The sequence below is a fragment of the Lissotriton helveticus genome, chromosome 3_1, assembly GCF_964261635.1.
Source record: "Lissotriton helveticus chromosome 3_1, aLisHel1.1, whole genome shotgun sequence".
NCBI lineage: Eukaryota > Metazoa > Chordata > Amphibia > Caudata > Salamandridae > Lissotriton > Lissotriton helveticus.
The window spans coordinates 1911337212-1911354750 of record NC_136061.1 but is presented as its reverse complement, the minus strand read 5'-3'; the positions used below and the strand labels follow the sequence as shown (position 1 = coordinate 1911354750).

The following is a 17539-nucleotide window of genomic DNA, read 5'->3' as shown; positions in this document are numbered from 1 at the left end:
CTTGACTCCAGTGGCGTAGTGAGCACTGTAACAACATAAATGAGCAGCTTATCATATAAATCGTTATTACAGATCTGCTTCCATTCAATTGTTCGCCCCAAGTTGGCAGGGTATGCTCAGACGTGAGTCCCTTGCTCACTTTGCCACCGGATTCAAGCTAGCCTGGCTGATGACGGCTGAAATGCCAGAAACCTTTCCCAGGATGCTTGTTTCCTGTCCAGGGAAGACATGGCTTTGGCAGTTTGGGCTGGACTGTTCCCATGAGGCACAGGGTCAGACTGATTTGCATATGGCCATGTCTGAACTGGGGTGGCGGAGTGAGCTAAAGAATGGTGATGAATTAAACCCAGATCAGTTGACTGTTGAGCGTTTTATTTGCTCAAACGCTACGTCCATCATCCCCTTTTTTATCGCTGTTTTCAGGATATATGCATAATGCTCCTCCCATCTTTTTAATTGGTTTCTTTCCCTGTCCTTTCTAAATGGTGGCTTTTCATTGGTCAATAGGCTTGGAAGTCCCTCCTCCGTACCACCTTATCTCTTCTTGTAACCTCCCATGAGGACACCCCCTGTTACAGGTGTTGTTACTCCCTAGGTCTTAATTACAGCCTCAAGGCACTATTTTCTTAAAAGGCTCCAGGCAGGACAAACACTTGGTCCCAAGCTAGGCTGGCAGTGCCTACTTCACTCACTAGAACATCTCACATTTATATGAGTCAATCTATACATTTCCCTTCATCAGCTTCACACAGAGTACAGCCTAACCCGCAATTAATTCTACTGTCATATTTCAAAGCTACTAATTTTATATATTGACATAGCTATTTGAATGTACTTGTGGTACTGTTTGGGGGCAAAGCATTATGGGTAGCATGGATTTACCATATCTTCGGCAGGGTTGAGTACCATTTGTGACCAAAAGAGGGCCGATGGGACCTCTTTTGTCTTTTGGCCCCATATGGTACTGCACCCTGCAAGATGGGTAGGTAAAAAACATTTCCATTTATTATGCCAATAACTCCAACCTTGCAGGGTAAAGTATTATATGTGTCCAAAAGAGGTCCCATATGTCAGGCTCCTCCGTTCTGAATTCTCTGGATCGTGTTGATGCTCAAAGGGGGCCCACCTCTAGACGGCCCCAAGTCTGGCATTTAAAGACACACACTGTTGGGGTGGCCGAGCGGGGGAAGGAAAGGGTAGGAACTGTGTGGAGGGAGATCTGACAAGGATACATGAGCGCAGGGTAATATAACTGATGGTTACATCCAAAGACTTAATCCCATTTAAAATGCACAAAGCCTATCACCCCCTACCTGAAATTAAAAGAAGGTGTAGGACAGTTGTCAGAAGAGAGCAGAGTGTGTTAGCACATTCACAACATGTAACTAGTAAAATAAAAGAGAACATACATTGGAAAAAATTCCGACCCTTTCTGATACCTTGTAATGCGTGCAACTAATTCCCCCTGTAATACCTACCAAAGAAACACATGAAGCATGGCTGGATATGCAAAGCCGAGTAAGCGGCACACCCTCTCCAAGATAATGTGGCGAGAATAAAGACAACAAAAAACGTGAAGGGATATTAACGGACCATGTAACAATAACAGTCTTGCCCGGGTCCGCATAGTGAGTCGCTTGGGCTTGTTAACCGCATGCGTGCGGCGGCTATTTTTGCGCTACGCGGCTTTTTTCAAAAAGCCGCGTTACTTGACGAGCTGAGCTCATCATCAGCGTGCGAGCGGCACGACTCATGACGAGCTCAGCTCGTCATGAGCGCCGAAGGGGTTAAAGGAAAGACAATAGTTCAAGCAAGTCTTTAGTAATCAATCCTGCTTGGCATCTCCCCGCACAAAATCTTTGGCTATCAGTCTCCCCAACAGGGAGTATGCTGTTTAAAATGCACCCAGAAAACATAAACACTCCTCTGCATAAGACCGCCAGGGGTTGGGTCTTGGCCAACAGAGGAGTCACTAATGGAGGCGATCGGGAGGTTAACTAGCACCTCAACCTCCTTCAGTTTTGACGGTGCGAAAAGCTGTGCTTTCACACTCTTATCCGCCCAGAAGTCTCGATGTCCGTAGGAGAAGTCTGCTATGGGCAATCCACCAGAATTATCGGCAGCGTCTGATTCCTTCCGCCGCCCTTTTCCCTGTAGCCGGCGTTGCGTCCGTGTCACGTGACCCGCGTTGCAAGCCGGGAAGTGTAGTTCGTAGGGAATGTTTCCTACCACCTTGTAAATGCGCATCGGGCAGTCAGTGCGTAACCGGCACTCGGGTCCTGACACCATGCAACCACTTTTGGCCACATATGGTACTGCACCCTGCAACATATCTAGAAAAAAAATGCCATTTATAATGCCAGTAACTCAACTCCAACAAATGCAAGACACATTGCATTTCCAATGCAATAGGTCTCGAAGTTGCTAAAAGTTATAGCTGTTGTTGTTGAAAATGACAATGTTTTTTACTTTTGCTTTTTTATACCATTGGCAATACTGCTACGCAAATATAATAATTCTACTGCAAATAAAAACTAAACTTCCTGCCCCATTTGTTTATCAGCTCCTTTCCCTGTCCTTTGTAAATATTGGCTTTTAATTTGTCAATAGACTTAGTAGCTCCTCCTTAGTATCGCCTTGTCTCTTCTTGTGACCTCCCATGAGGACACTTCCTGGTACATGTGTTGTTGCGCCCTAAGATTTAATTACAGCCTCAGAGCACTGCTTTTTTAAAGGGTTTACAGACAGGACACAAGCTTTGTCCTCTGTAAGGCTGGCAGTGGTTACTTTACTCACTAGCACATCTCACATTTTTATGAGACCTTCTCTAAATTTCCCTTCATCAGCTTCACACAGAGTAGAACCTAATCCGGAATAAATATAATAATTCTTTTGTCACATATCAAAGCTACTAATTTTATATATGAACATATCTATTTGAATGTACTCGTCGTACTGTCTTGCATGCAATGTATTATGGGTCGGGTGCATTTACCATATCTTCTGCAGGGTGCCGTACCATATGTGGCCAAAAGAGGTTCCATGAGTCCTCTTTTGGCCACATATGGTACTGCACCCTGCAAAATAACTAGGTAAAACAAGCATTTGCAATGCAATAGGTCTCGCATTTACGCGAGTTTGAGCAATTGGCATTGTAAATGACAATGCCTTTTATTTATGTTTTGGTTTTTTAAACTTAAATAAAAGGCATTGTAAATTACAATGCCAATAGCTTAAACTTGTATAAATGCAAGACCTATTGCATTGTAAATGCTTGTTAGTTTTGCTAATAACTTTGGCGCCGCTTGATGAACCTTCACAGAATTTTCAAAAAAGTCCTATTTTTTGGTTCAGCTGCTGTGTTGAAAGTTTCTGGGGGATCCGTCAAGCGGGGACCAAGAAACAAGCATTTACAATGCAACGATCTCGCCTTTGCAAAAGTTAGAGCTATTGGCATTGTAAATTAATTTTTTTTTATTTATGTGTTGGTTTTTAAAACAGATAAATAAATGGCATTGTCATTTACAATGGCAATAGCTTAATCTCTCGCAAATGCGAGACCTATTGCATTTGCAATGCAATAGGTCGCGTATTTACGCGAGTTTGAGCTATTGACATTGCGAATAACAATGCGCACACACTGAGAGCCACACACACACACACACACACACACTGAGCCACACACACACACGTATTGAAAATGCAATAGGTCTTGCCTTTAGTAAATGTAAGCAATTCTGAGAGGGTGTTCTGTAATCAGGTGGGTTTTTTAGTTTTGCTTTTTTTAGTGTTTTTTTTAAGTTCCATGTACATAACATGCTATGTGTGCATCTATGTATATGCAAGCATGCATTAATATTGTTATTCATATAGATATGCAGATGTTTATATGTTTGTATATGTATTTATATATATATATATATATATATATATATATATATATATATATATATATATATACACATACATATATAGTGAAACATCCTAATCAACAAAGTCTAAACCATGACTTACCTGAACAACGAAGTCAGAACAACGAGGAATGCCGAACAACGAAGTCCTTAACCACGACTCATCATTACAACGAATTCCAGAACCACAACACTAGGGAGGTAAAACTATTAGAAAAGAAGCTGCTGCATATTCATTACGTGCAGTTGAAAGAAATTACGCTCTTTTGTTTGATCTTCAGCTCAGCATCTGGGAAGTATTTGTCTTACACACGGTATAAGGGAGGGAATAACACTGCTTATAATACTATAATTCCCTCTTCGCCCAAGCTGTCAGTCCACAAGAGCACACACTGCTCGTGGTGTATATTTATCGACCACTGGAAGAATCAAATTTACTGTTCACGATCTGTAAAACTGGTGTCAAATCTAATAAAAAGCCGATTTAACAGAAATGAGAATTGCGCTCTATTGAACATTTCATCATAATCAAGCATTTGTCTTCAAACTCGCCTAATTATTTCTATGAGGCCCACCAATGTGCCACTTGGAATCTCTGTAAACTATGCCACTATGAAATTAGCAGTACGTCCAGTTTTGTAAAGTTGGGGCAGAGATGCCAAGGACCTCGCATTAACACCCTGACAACCATTTAAACACAGATATTGTGCAACGCACATGCAATTTCTACAGAGTGTATTGCAACCTGTCTACCTACTAGGTGAGCCCCGGCCGGATTGGGCAGCCAGTTTATCATTGCCAGTGAGAGAAGCAGAGCAAAATAGCTATACGACCTATGTGCTGGATATCACTAACATTTAGTCTGTGAATTCACCACTGCAGGTAGGGACGGTTGTCACCAAGTGGAAGTCTATCCAGGAATAAGGTGCATAAACACTCGTGCATTTTATCGACACTCCGTGGCACAGTTGTACTTTTGGTGGACAGTAATAACTTTCAACAGGGCTCTCATACTAAACAGTAATAATACGCGCGCGAATGCACAAGTTCGAGCGATTTTACTGGGCCAGTATTCTTTTTTCAAAACAACAGCCGCCAGCATAATAAGAAACTTGCAACACTTCTTTGCAAGACTTGCATACTCAAAATATGACGGTAACAACAGTTTAATGCAAAGAGTGGGGTGGGGGTAGGTTTGCGCATACGTCTCCCGCTTATCAAGCATACACTACTGCAACTACAATTCAAAATACAACGGACATGCATTTGATGTAGACAGACCGTCCCCTCTTCAAAATCAGCACTTACTCAATATAACGCACGTATCAAACAAAATCAATGCCAGGTTACAACAACCTTGAAAAAGCTTAATTTCTCTATTGGATTTCACAATTGCACCAGAGTGTCCAGGCATGCAAATACCCCAGCAGGCTAAGAGCCATTCGTTTCCCGCCTTCCAGCTCCACGAGTCGGTTCTTACTTCCGAGTGCATACGCAGGCATGGAGACGCCATGGGCCTGCCATAAGAGACACCCGGCCACAAAAGATGGGGACGAGTGGACCAGAGGATGACGGCTTTGGCACAGACTAGCAGTCACATTGCCTTAGCTTCTAGGGAAGGTGTGGCACTGCAAGCAGGAGCGAACATAGGAACGGGCGGAAGTCTCAGCAGTAACAGCGGGAGGAAGCGAACAGGAAATAACGCCTAGTGGAAAAGGTACGGTCCGGGTGGCTTTCGATCCGTCGCTCGTACCTCAGAAACTGTTAGTTTGCCCCAGACTGTAAAGACTGTTATACTGACCCTCCAAACAGGGTAACTGACTTTGTTGCTTACTGCCGCTGCTGCCATTTGGCGGATGGACACTTGTCCGGGGCTTGCTCGCTCTGAAGGACACGCTGCGTCGTCCAGGATCGCCTAAGAACTCAAACTCACAGACACTGTACACTAAATAACTTCTCTAAATGGAGTGCCCAAACACCTTAAAAAATACAACAAATTCATTTAGGAACGAATTTATTAAAGTCGGTGAGAAATAAACCTAATTAATATTAAAAAAAAGACAAGTGAAGTTTGGCCGTTTCTGTCCGCGTCGATGTGCAGTGCCCGTGTACACGGCGCGTGCTTTGTGCTATAAATTGCTGTGCAGGTTTGTATGTTGATCCGAGGTAATTTACGGGGAATATTCAGAAATGAGACTTGTTACCTGCAGTGAAAAAGTTTGTTGATGAACGCGAGAAGCGGAGACTGAAGCCCCTCGGGCCGTAAACGCATGTCTGGGGGAGAGGGGAGAGGATTTAATGGCCGCAGAACTCGTCGGTTCTCCACTAAAATGAAACATACAGTTTTATATTTAAATACAATAAAATACTCAGTTTTTGAGGGAATTACAAGGTCACACGCCGGCTGGATTCTCCTGCCGTTTGAAACGGGCAGACCGAGGAGAGAGGCGGTTTACCTTCTTGGTATAAAATTAAAACGGTCATGCTTTTCCTCAACAGGAAAGCGCCTCTACACTGTTTCTCATCAGACAGGCGCTTACATGTTGCTCGACATCAGCACAAATGCTGCAGAGCTTTTTGTCATCAGAAGTGTAGCACCACGATGCTCGTCACCAGACAGGCACCGGAATGTCATTTGTTATACGACAGGTGACGCCAACCTGTTTGTCATCAGACCGGTGCACGCGTATAGCCTTCGGGTTCCTTTTTGCTTGTTGTTAACCGGCGACCTTGAGGGTGTTTGTCAATAGAAAGATGCGCTCTTGCTCTTCATCAGTCAAATGGAGAGTGGGGGGGGGGGTCCGGCGGGTCGCAAATGGAGCTGGGGAACTCGGGAGACCGTCCGTTTCCGCAAATGGGGTCAGAGCGGGGGGAAGGCTGGGGGCAACCAGGTCCCATCCTCCGATCATTCACCCGCTCCCGAGCTCCTTAATTTCCTCCGGATCGAGTCTCTACCCCCCCCCCCCGCGGGGCCCAGCCCTTCAGCCCGCACGTTCAGGATGCCTCGGCGAGACCCAGCGGAGTACTGCAACTCCTACCTCAAGCTTGACCGCGTTGTCTCTCTCAAGTTTCCGGGCCGGCACAGACTCTACATACGTGGTGGACCACGCCATGAACACCACCATGTTTCTCCGAGGTCGAGCAGAAATGGATCGGAGAAACGCCCCGTCATTTTCAGACTAGGGGGCGTGTTTTTCTTTCTCTCCTCTTCCCATTGGCGTGTTGACTTGTTGTTGTTTACATTCCAGCCAATGGGAAGAGGAGAGAAAGAAGCGAAAAAACACGCCCCCCAATCCGAAAAAGACGGGGCTTAAATGGAAAGACAAACCTCTTCTCCGATGGCTGGCCGCCGTTTAGGAAGCCAGCCAATGGAGAAGAGGGGCAGGTTCAAGCCTCACTACTAGAAAACATAAAATCTCGCCAGCGAGACTGCGCAAGCGCAGCCTACGCTAGCCGAGACCTAACAAGCGCAGCCTACTCTAGCCCAGACCTAAAAAGGGGGGGGTCCCAAACGCGTTGTCCCCATGTTATCTCTATAAGGACTTTTTATTTTTTGAACAAAACTACAGCCCGAACCGCTTTACGAAATTACACCAAATTTGGCAAAAAAAGCTTGATGTTCGTGCTGAAAGTGTGCTTTTTGCGATTCGTAGTTTCAGACATATTTAAATTGAAAAAATATAGATATCTGGGAACTCAAAATCCTACTGAAACCCTGCTGAAATTTGTCAATGATTTTCAATTGTTTAGTCCTGAAGATGGTCTTACAGACGTCAGCATACCAAAATGTCGACAGTTGCACTTTTTTCCGTTGAAGAACAACATAAGCCAAATTCTTCTGTATTTATCAGTTGATTCATTTGGAAAAAGTGTACACAATTGGAACTGTGAGACTTGTAACATTTAAATTGTATATCGTCTTGTTCCCTTTTGCTTCAAATGAATTAGTACCCTTTATGATTTTTGATAAAAATTCGCTTTTTAACATACATCAGTGTGTTTGCATTGATAATTTACTGTGAAATAGTCTCTTTGATATATTTGTATATTTTCATCGGAAAAACTATAACTGTTCATAAATTGTGTTTATATAAATAGACTAATTCTAGACAAAAGAAAAGAAATTAACTTGCACGATAGTCAGACAAACTTGCTTCTTATATATAAAATAGAAATCATCAGAAAATGCAAAGAACACAAACTATTGAGAATCAAGTATTAGAATAAATCCCTTGAAGGCACACTTACCAGTTCATATTACTTTGCCCAAGACATCAAAGGATGATTGGGTTACCCATTTTTTACACACATCATTTTAAAGAGGGGTGCTCCTTTGAGTAGTGAAAGTGGCAGTTTTCTCCCCTGCATAAAATCTTGCTGTTGTCTATGTAACTGAGGGAATAGGTTTCCATTTAAAAAGTGTGTCTCATTTTGTGATATTACAATACCCAAGTATTTGAATTTGTCCCTGATCAATATCATATTTCTGCTGGATGGCATAGTCGGTGCATCTCCTGGTAAAACAAATGCGAGGGATTTTTCCCATTTTATCTGGTAGCCTGAGTAGCTGCTGAACAGTTGGTGTATGTGAAGTGTGCAGTGTATTGTCGATCGAGGTTTTGTAGGATACAGGAGTATGTTGTCTGTGTATAAGATTTTTTTGTTTCCTCCCAGTCGCCCCCCAGCTTTATTCCTCTTATTAATGGGTCTCTTCTGATCCATGCCTCTAAGGGTTCAAGTGCAAGCATGAAAAACATGGGTGAGACTGGGCTTCCCTGTCTTGTACCCTTCTGTAATGCTACCTTCCTGGATGTAACACCATTCACCCCCCACTCGGCCAGGGGATCTGCGTATAGCAGCCGCACCCAGGCGCAGAACTGGGGTTTGAGACCGATTAGTTCCAGTGCCATTCGATGCTGTTGAATACCATACGTGCATCTAGGGAGAGCAGCAATGCGTTTTCTGTTGGTTCGGTTCAGTCTCGGTCACATGTAGGACCCCATATAAGCACCATAGATTCAGTCTGCGGCATAAACCCTGATGATCAGAGTGAACTAGGGCTGTTATTACTTAACTCAATCTGGTCTCCAAAACCTTGGCCAATATCTTTACCTCTACATTCAATAATGAGATTGGTGGATAGGAGGAGCATTCTTCGAGCGGTTTGGCCTGCTTTGGGATAACCACTATTGTGGCTAGTCTTTGGTCTTCCGGTATTTTGCCCTGCTCTAGCGAGTCGTTGAACATGTCCAGCATGTGTGGGGCCACTAATGTTGCCAGTCCTTTATATAGTTCTGTCAGCAGACCGTTTTCGCCAGGCTCCTCAACTGACTGCATTGCCCTGGTTGCTCCACAGATTTCCTCTGTGGTCATGTCTGTGTCCAGGTCTCCACGTTCCTCCTGTGTTATTGGACGGAGGTTTGGTTCTAGTGGAGGAGGATGGATATATCCGCTCACAGTAGTTCAGGAATGCTTCCGCTATGGCCTCATTTGTCACACATGTATCACACTCGGGGGTTCTGCGCTCGAGTACCCAATTTCTTGTCCCTATTTTCCACCCAAGCCATCAATTTGGTGGCCTTATCTCCTACATCGTACAGTTTCCTCAGTGTTGCTCCAGCATACGCCTTTGCTTTTTCTTCCGCAATATCTCGCAGCTCCTGCTGCTTGATGGCAGATTAGGTGCCTAGTTTGGGAGTTGGATTCTTCAGAGTCAGCCACGGTTGCCTCCAGGCTGGCTAATTCTCGCTCTAGAGTTTCGCATTGGAGCCTCTGCTCTTTCCTCTGTCCCCTTGCCAAGGCCTGTATTTGTCCCCTTATTACTCTCTTGTAGGCTTTACAAAACGTGCAGGGCGAGTCTACTGTCCCCAGGTTGTCCTGAAAGTAGTGAGTAGGCTGTTCTCGAATTTTGTATTGCATTGCTTTTTCTCTGAGTAGCCATGGGTCTCTACGGGATGGTATGGCATTCATTCTAACAGGTCCTAGCATTCACACCTCAGCTGGTGAGTGTCACAGTGTGGTGCTGAGAAAAAGGTATATTGCTTAGTTAGGGGATTATGTTCCGGCCGCATGTCAACCAGTCTGAGGGTTTCTGCAAATGCCTTGAGTGCCACCGTTCCCCCCATCTCCCTTTCCCAAACTAGAAAGTCTATCACAGCGTTCAGGTCTCCACCTGGTACCAATACTCCAGATGGGAGTTTGAGGAGTAGCGTGCTGAGTTCCGGCAGGGTTCCTGCATGCATTCCAGATGGTACGTATACCGAACAGAGGTTGAGGACCCTCCCCTCCCATACTCCCGTGAAGGCCACATATCTGTCTAATCGTTCCTGTCATGTCCCACGGGGTGTGAAGGGTAGTGTCTTTTTGAGTAGTATTCCCGCTCCCCGTGATCCAGTGGTAAACTCGGCATGTGCTGCTAGTTGATACCCAAATCTGTCTAGGGCTTTACAAGTGTTGCCTATCAGGTGCGTTTCTTGCACCACAACTAAGTCTGGGGTATGTCACCGAATGTCTTGCATCCCCATTGTCTGTTTGATTTTATTTCCTAATCTGTTGAAGTTCCATGTCATAATAGTCCTGGCCCATCTTGCAGGGCCTACTACAGTGGGTAGTCTTAGTGGTTGCATCTCAGAAATCCATGTGGACATCTGTTTCATCTAGTGGAATTCCCATCTGGGCTGCTGTTACTGCCTTGAGTGTGTGGTGAAGTGCGTTAACAACCTCCCCACTTTCTTGATTTTGTCTCCCTCTGTTATTCCTTAAAATAAACACACAAATTACAATCCCCAAACCATAGAATTCCCCCCTCCCTGCTACTCTACATGGTAGCATAGAACCTCCCAACATCCCACAAATTACAGAGCGTCTGTCGCCTTACAACTAAACTGTCAAGCATCGGTAAGATTTAAACCATAAACACGGCCACTTGTGCGCCGCCCTAAATCCCCTCTATTAGGAGTACCGATCTCACGTTGCTGAGTACAGAGATAAGACCTCTTTGGCCACCCACTCACCAAGTTCCCTGAAAGAAAAGAAAAAAGCATTGTCTTCTCTGCATCTTCTTTTGTAGTCTGTTCATTTCTCAAATGCCCTTCGTTTTCCCAAGAGTTCTCTCATATCTGATCTCTTCATATGACCCCTCCCCTCCTCTTCAGTCCTTTGGGATAGTTGGATAGTTTCCGAGTTGAGGAGAGACTCGACCAGCCTCTGCTGATTCGTCTGTGTGCGTCTCTGCCTCTCCCTGTACTTCTTGTGTTTCCCATGGTTCTCTATCAGTCGAGCCAATCCCAGGCCTCCTCTACAGGTAGGGAATCTTCACTCCTTATTTTCTGTCATCACCTGAAGTGTTGATTGGAAAAGCATAGAATATTTAATCTCTTTCGCTCGCAAGGCGTTCTTTACTTCTAGGAAACTTTGTCTTGCTTGTTGCACCTTTGCGATAAAGTCGAGAAAGAAGGTGACAACTGCACTTTCAATCCTGAGAGGTGGAGCACTGCAGGCTGTTTGTAGGATCACATCTCTGTCCCGGAAGTTGAAAATTCTGGCAATTATGGGTGGCCGAGGTCTTGGACGGGTGCCCGGAACTCTAATGGCCCTTTCTACCTGAAACATATTTAGACAGTCCCCTTGGTTGGAGCAATTTCAGTATGAGGTACTCCACAAATAGGTCCATCTCTCGGGGGCCCCTATGATATGGACATTATTGCGGCGATATCAACCTTTGTGTTCTTCCAGCTTGGCTTCCAGCACTCTTTGATAGCAGTAAGGTCCTGCACTTTTTTCTGCATCGTCTTTGTATCCACTGTCAGTGAGTTTGTGGTCTCCTCCATTTCCTTCACTCAGGTGCCTAGGTTTCTCCTGTCTGCCCTTATTAATAAGACTTCTGTAGTTACGGTATCAATCATCCCCACCAGGTCCGAGCGTACTCCTTGTAGCGCTATCATTATATCATGCAGGGTGAGGTCAGCATCCACTGCTGGGGGTTGCAGGTTGGAGTCTGAATCTACTTCCGTTACATGTTTGGCCGCCATCTGTCTCGGTTGAGTATACCGATCTAGTTTTGTTTGGAATGTGTCCAATATTAAGCATTCGTACATCTTCTCTGATAAAAATTCTATTTATTTTGGGATGCGCTTTTCTTCTTGTATTCTGATAAGTGCTTTTATTCTTGTTTTTATCAAATGTTCTTCAAGTTTTGTTTGTACAGATTGCTCCTATCGAGCCTCTTTTTCCCAATAGTTTACCAGAGAAGCACCACTTGGACCTTGTTTCATCTCCACGAGAACCGCATAATGAATACAAACAACCCACAAACTGCTGAGGCCTATAATTATTGTTTAGTAATGTTTTCAAAAGTTTGTATTAAATTCAATATTTGTTTATTCAGAAGTAAACCACAGTTTAACAACTTCCTGGTAATAGAATAAAGCGCACCTTTTGTAAAATAATACATATTTAAATGTGATTAAGACGCTAAGAACTACATAAATGATTTAGAGCAGTACGCCCCGTTTAATTCTAAACATAAAATCCACACAGCATTAATTTCATAGACCAAATTATTGGAATTGCTTAATAAAGTCCTGCTCAGAATTCATGAGCCACAAAATAAAACTCATAGCATAAAACTCACTACCTACATCTGGCTGGCTTGTTCGATACTCCATGACTTACTTTGCAGTTTTACATGACATCTAGATTTCACACTTGCCATTTAATCCCACCCTAAAGTGGGATTTATGATTACCTTGGCTACTTGTTTATAAAAACCCTTATCACATGTCTCCTACTCCTAAATGCTGTTCATGTGGCTGCACATGAAACTTGCGGTACCTGTAGAGGTAATGCCATTGCATGGGCTCCTCTGAAGGTGCAGTGATCACCGATGCACCGGAAGTAATCTCTAAATATAGCGGATGGTAGTAGGTCATCAGTATGTTAGGATCAATGTCATCCACCAGCTTGACGGAGGGCCGCATGCCAAACTAAAAATCAAGCCATTTATTGTTCACTTTAATCTAATTGCATATTGTATTGAAATTATAAGCAGTGCTTGTTTACATTTTTATGTAAATTATGTTTATAAAATCCGCTACTTTACCCTCAATTATTGTTACTTTTTTTCAGTCTTTTTCTTTAGAATTCCACTTTGAATCTAACGAATACTTTACTAATCCTATCTTGACCAAAACCTACAAGATGAAGTCAGCACCGGATGCGTTGGATCCTTTTTCATTTGAAGGTCCAGAAATCATCGATTGTGAAGGGTAAGCAATATATGATTTTAGAAGGCAAAATATCAATTTAGAAATTTGGGTGGTGTTGCCTTACAAACTGTTCTCTAGATTAATTATATATTTCTGTTATATTTTTGTTCACAACGTTTATTTTGGTTTGTAACTTGTCATCCTACAAAAGATTATATAGAAAGCCTCAAATTATCAGAAAACATTTCATCGTTAACATCCCCTCTTTTGCGAATTTATTAAACATCAACGTCTGTACTGGAACATGCTACAAAGCCAGCCTCTGTCACCAAACCAATATTAATCCTGGCCAGGCCTATGTCACGCTATGAAATTACCACAGCGAAGTAGTGATTGAATCAGGCCCTCCGCTTCTTCCGTAGAGCCAGTATTACCAGAGTATTGAGGCCCTTTTTGGCTCGGACTATCAAATGGCCCAGGGCCTATAAAACGTTCCCCAAGACTGATGATGATGAGCATGTGGACAATTTGCTCCACCCTTGACTATACAGATAAGACGTTTGCTTCGACCTACAGTATACCAGTTGGTTAGACACCTCCCCGGAAACTGACCAGGACCCACCCCCTGGTACACCAACTGTAAAAAAAAGTCTCTTTCTTAGTGGTACTGCTCAGAGCAGTAGAGGTGTTAAATTTGCAACATCCTACTGGGAGACTAAATCTAATTTACTAACTTAAATACTCTAAGCAGAGCCATCTTCCTCAGAGCCTCTGTTGATAATAATAAGGCACTCTCCAACATCATCATGGCCACCTGGACAAAACTGTGCTCGGCCTGTCCTGTCAGTTGAGTACAATGTTTTTCTTTCTAATCTTCAAGGCGGGGAATCTAAGTGCATTGATGCTTTGGTAAGAAAATATTTTTCTCAACCAGCCTTGCACTCCATCCCTTGAACATTGTGTGTCTTCTGGACAGGTACACACACGCATTGTGGGATATGGCTGGCTAAATCATGTGAACCATCCAAGAGGACATCAGGGCGTCACTTGCTGAAATGTTTCAGGATAGTCAGGATGTAGCAAAGTATGTACTGTGAGCTGGCCTTGATACCACTGATTGCATATGCCCCAATATAGTTACCAGCTTAGTGCCTAGCACGTTTGGATACGAGTAACTGGATTCTCTAGGGACATCCAGGCATCATTGATTGACAAATGCAGTATGGTTCTAGTCTCTTCAGGGATAAGGCTGACGTTTAGAGGCTACTCAAGAGGCTTGACAGACTGACAACAACGGCCTTCCCAGCTGATCAACAACTTAACCCCATCTTTTACGGCAGAGGGACGCATTGGTGGTCAAAACCATTCACAACAGCAGGTGCAGCAATCCTTTACTTCCTCCTCCCATGCCGCTTTGATCTGCCCTCTTAGACCCACGGCCAGCTGGGAGGGATAGACTTGGATATTTCCTCCCCGGCTGGCAATCAATTATGTCAGAGCAATATTTTTAACAAATAGTTGAAAGAGGCTACACCCCACACCATGACAGAATTTTGCAGGCCAAGCTGCAATGGAATGCAGGAAGTCAACTTCCTTCTGATGAAGAGTGCCATTGAACGAGAGCTGGACTTTTGAGAGAGGCAAAAGATGCTACTCTTCTATTTTCTTCAAAACAAAGAAAGACCTATTCTGGACCTCCGGATGTTGAACGCCTTCTTGAGGAAAGACAAGTTAAAAATGCTTATTCTGAACTTATGCTGTGTCTTGGAGAGTGGCTCATGTCCTCATACTTTCAGGATGCCTATTTTTATATACAGTGGTGTCAGAAAACTTCCAATTTGTTGCACTGTCTTCCTGCTTTATGTTGGTTCCTCAGGTGTTCACAGAAGTGATGGCAGTGGTCACAGCTCATCTTCGAAGATGGGGACATATGCATTCTGTATGGCTAGCTGCTCCTGTTGGGCTTTCCCCACCTCCTGATAGCCGCTGCCTTCTTAACTTCACTATTGTTCTTCATTAGCAAGCCGAAGTCCCACCTGAATTCCTACAAAGGATTCCCTTCTACAGGATATTCTGGACACATTGACGTTCAAGGTTTTTCCACTAGTACACCAGGTATAAGACGTTCAGAAATGATCCCAGTGTTTTGGGCTCAATCCAGGTTCTCAGTGAGGATGGATCTGAGGCGTCTCAGGCTCCCGTTTACTCCTTGTGCCAGACGGCTGTGGAAGCTCAGGCTTCAGTTGGATCACCTTCAGGGAAACCTAGCTGACTCAATCCAGTTCTCCAGGAGATGGCCGAGGATCTGCAGTGATATCAGATAGACACAAACTGGACATAGAGCAGGACACTGTCTCTTTCCCCCAGTACATCACAATTGTGACCGATGCGTGCCTGCTGGATTGGGGAGGGTCCATGTCGGAGAGGTGGAGACCCAAGGCCTTTGGTCTCTGATGGAGTATCAGCTCTGTATCAACCTATTGCAGTTTTGTGCTATCCGGTTGATCCAGAAAAACTTCCTGATGGCCATCACGGGGAGGCTGATGCAGGTCCTCATCGACACACGACTTCCATGTGGTCCTGCAGTACACAGGACAGAGGTGGCAGGATTATTAGCAGATGTTCCTGGTAACCAACCACCTGGCAAGACTCCTGACCACCTGGGCATCAAGCAAAGCAGGTGTTGACTTCTCTTCTCCGAAGGGGTGTAAAGCATCGTCGAACAGTGGGGCATACCCTGGTTAGAGCTTCTCGCCACCATTGAGAATCTGAAGTGTCAAAACTAGTATTTACTGGGGTTTTCTCCAGGGGAGATACTGGGAATCCCACTCTGACTGTAATGGAACAGGCGTCTCCAGTCTTTCCACTCTTCCCTTTCCAGCCTACTGTCTGAGGAAAGTCAGAACAGACTGGGCCCAAATCATTCTAATAACCTTGGACAGGACCAGAAAGGTGTGGTACCCAATGATCTTGGCCCCAAACCTTTACCCTTTGATCTGGATATCTCTTTGGGAGCATCTGCTGTCTCAGCAACGAGTATGTCTCTTTACCCCGCAGTCCTTCTCCCCGCAGGGAATCACAACGCGGTTGTTACCAAGACTGCGTTGTAATTTCGCATACCATTACTCCGCAAGTCGGAACAGCGACTTGCGGAGGGGGGGGCGCTGGATGTTGAAATAGTATAATTTACTATTCCAACTCCAGTCAGTGCGGACACTAGGGAAGGTGTTGGATTTTAAATCCAACAACCCCCCCCCCCCCCCCCCCCGCAAGTCGTTGTTCTGACTTGTGGAGTAATGGTATGCGGAATCACAACAGGGTCATGGTAACGACCGCGTTCTGATTCCATGCGGGGAGATAGTTTTGGGGTAAACGTTGTTTACCCTCCGCAACAGTGGAGATCCTGCACCCGAACCAGGCCTACATCTACACCTTCTCCTCTTCATGCCTGGAGATTGAGTGGCTACAGCTGAGCTCTTCTGAATTGTCCACAGAGGTAGTGGATGTCGTCTTTGCAACAAGATGTCCTGCAACCAGATCCATTTGTGCTGGATTTTGAAAGAAGTTTGTGGTTTGGTGTGGGATCTAGCATCTTGATCCTCTGCAGATCAAGCTTTCTGCTTTTATTGCTTGTTTTCTCGCTGGCCCAGCAAGGCATTGCTGTGATTACAGTCAAAGGTTACATGTTGGATATTTAAGCCTTTTTCTTTTTGTTAGATCAATCCACTGTTTCCATATCACCTGGTGTGATGCTTTTTTCTCAGTGGCATTACTCACATTTTCATCTGAAACCCTTCATTATGCAACAATTGGAAGTAAGGTTGTTCCTCTTTCTTATTTGCATAGCATTTGGGTCTATGCATAAGTGCTCCTTACAGCTTCTATCAATTATTAAGTCTTGTTTGAGGCATATGAGCTGCAGATTGTATACTTTTGCATAGATAGCTATCTGGTGTTGAGCTCGGATGTTTGCACTTTGTTTTTGTCATGGAAGAAGTCTTTGTAGTCACGAGGTAGGTTTTCTTTTTCGATGCGCACCTAAAAACAAACTCCTCGACCTTCAGCGCGGGCCGTTGGGCCTCTCTGCGCCGACCACGCATGCAGTTAGTGGAAATGACTCTTTACAAAAAATGCCCCGGGTGTGGTGCTAAGTTCCCACACACAGACTTGCACAAGGTGTGCAATCTCTGCCTCTCCCTGGAGCACGAAGATAAAAACTACAAAGCCTGTTCATTGTTCAGGTCGAAGAAAACCATCCACGAAAGTCTGGTTCGACGTCGCGAGATGTCGGGAAACCAGTTTGATTCCCGACATCTTCGAAGCAGACCCTGATCTCCAGCCAGAACAATCAGTTGATGAAGATCACTTCTTCGTCTCCGAGGCCAACGACGCCGAACAAGAGATGGTCACACCGGCTCAGAG

At 44.4% G+C, this 17539-nt stretch overlaps 1 protein-coding gene across 20 annotated transcripts in view; it reads left to right on the top strand.

The window, feature by feature from the left end:
- The window catches only part of NAP1L4 (nucleosome assembly protein 1 like 4), a 1123813-nt gene that overhangs the window by 661372 nt on the left and 444902 nt on the right, over positions 1–17539 (top strand). For all 20 annotated transcript variants that reach the window (XM_078682909.1, XM_078682913.1, XM_078682901.1 and 17 more), the window contains one exon: positions 13038–13177. In XM_078682909.1, the coding sequence (XP_078539035.1) occupies positions 13038–13177 (140 nt within the window). The remainder of the gene's footprint in view (positions 1–13037; positions 13178–17539) is intronic.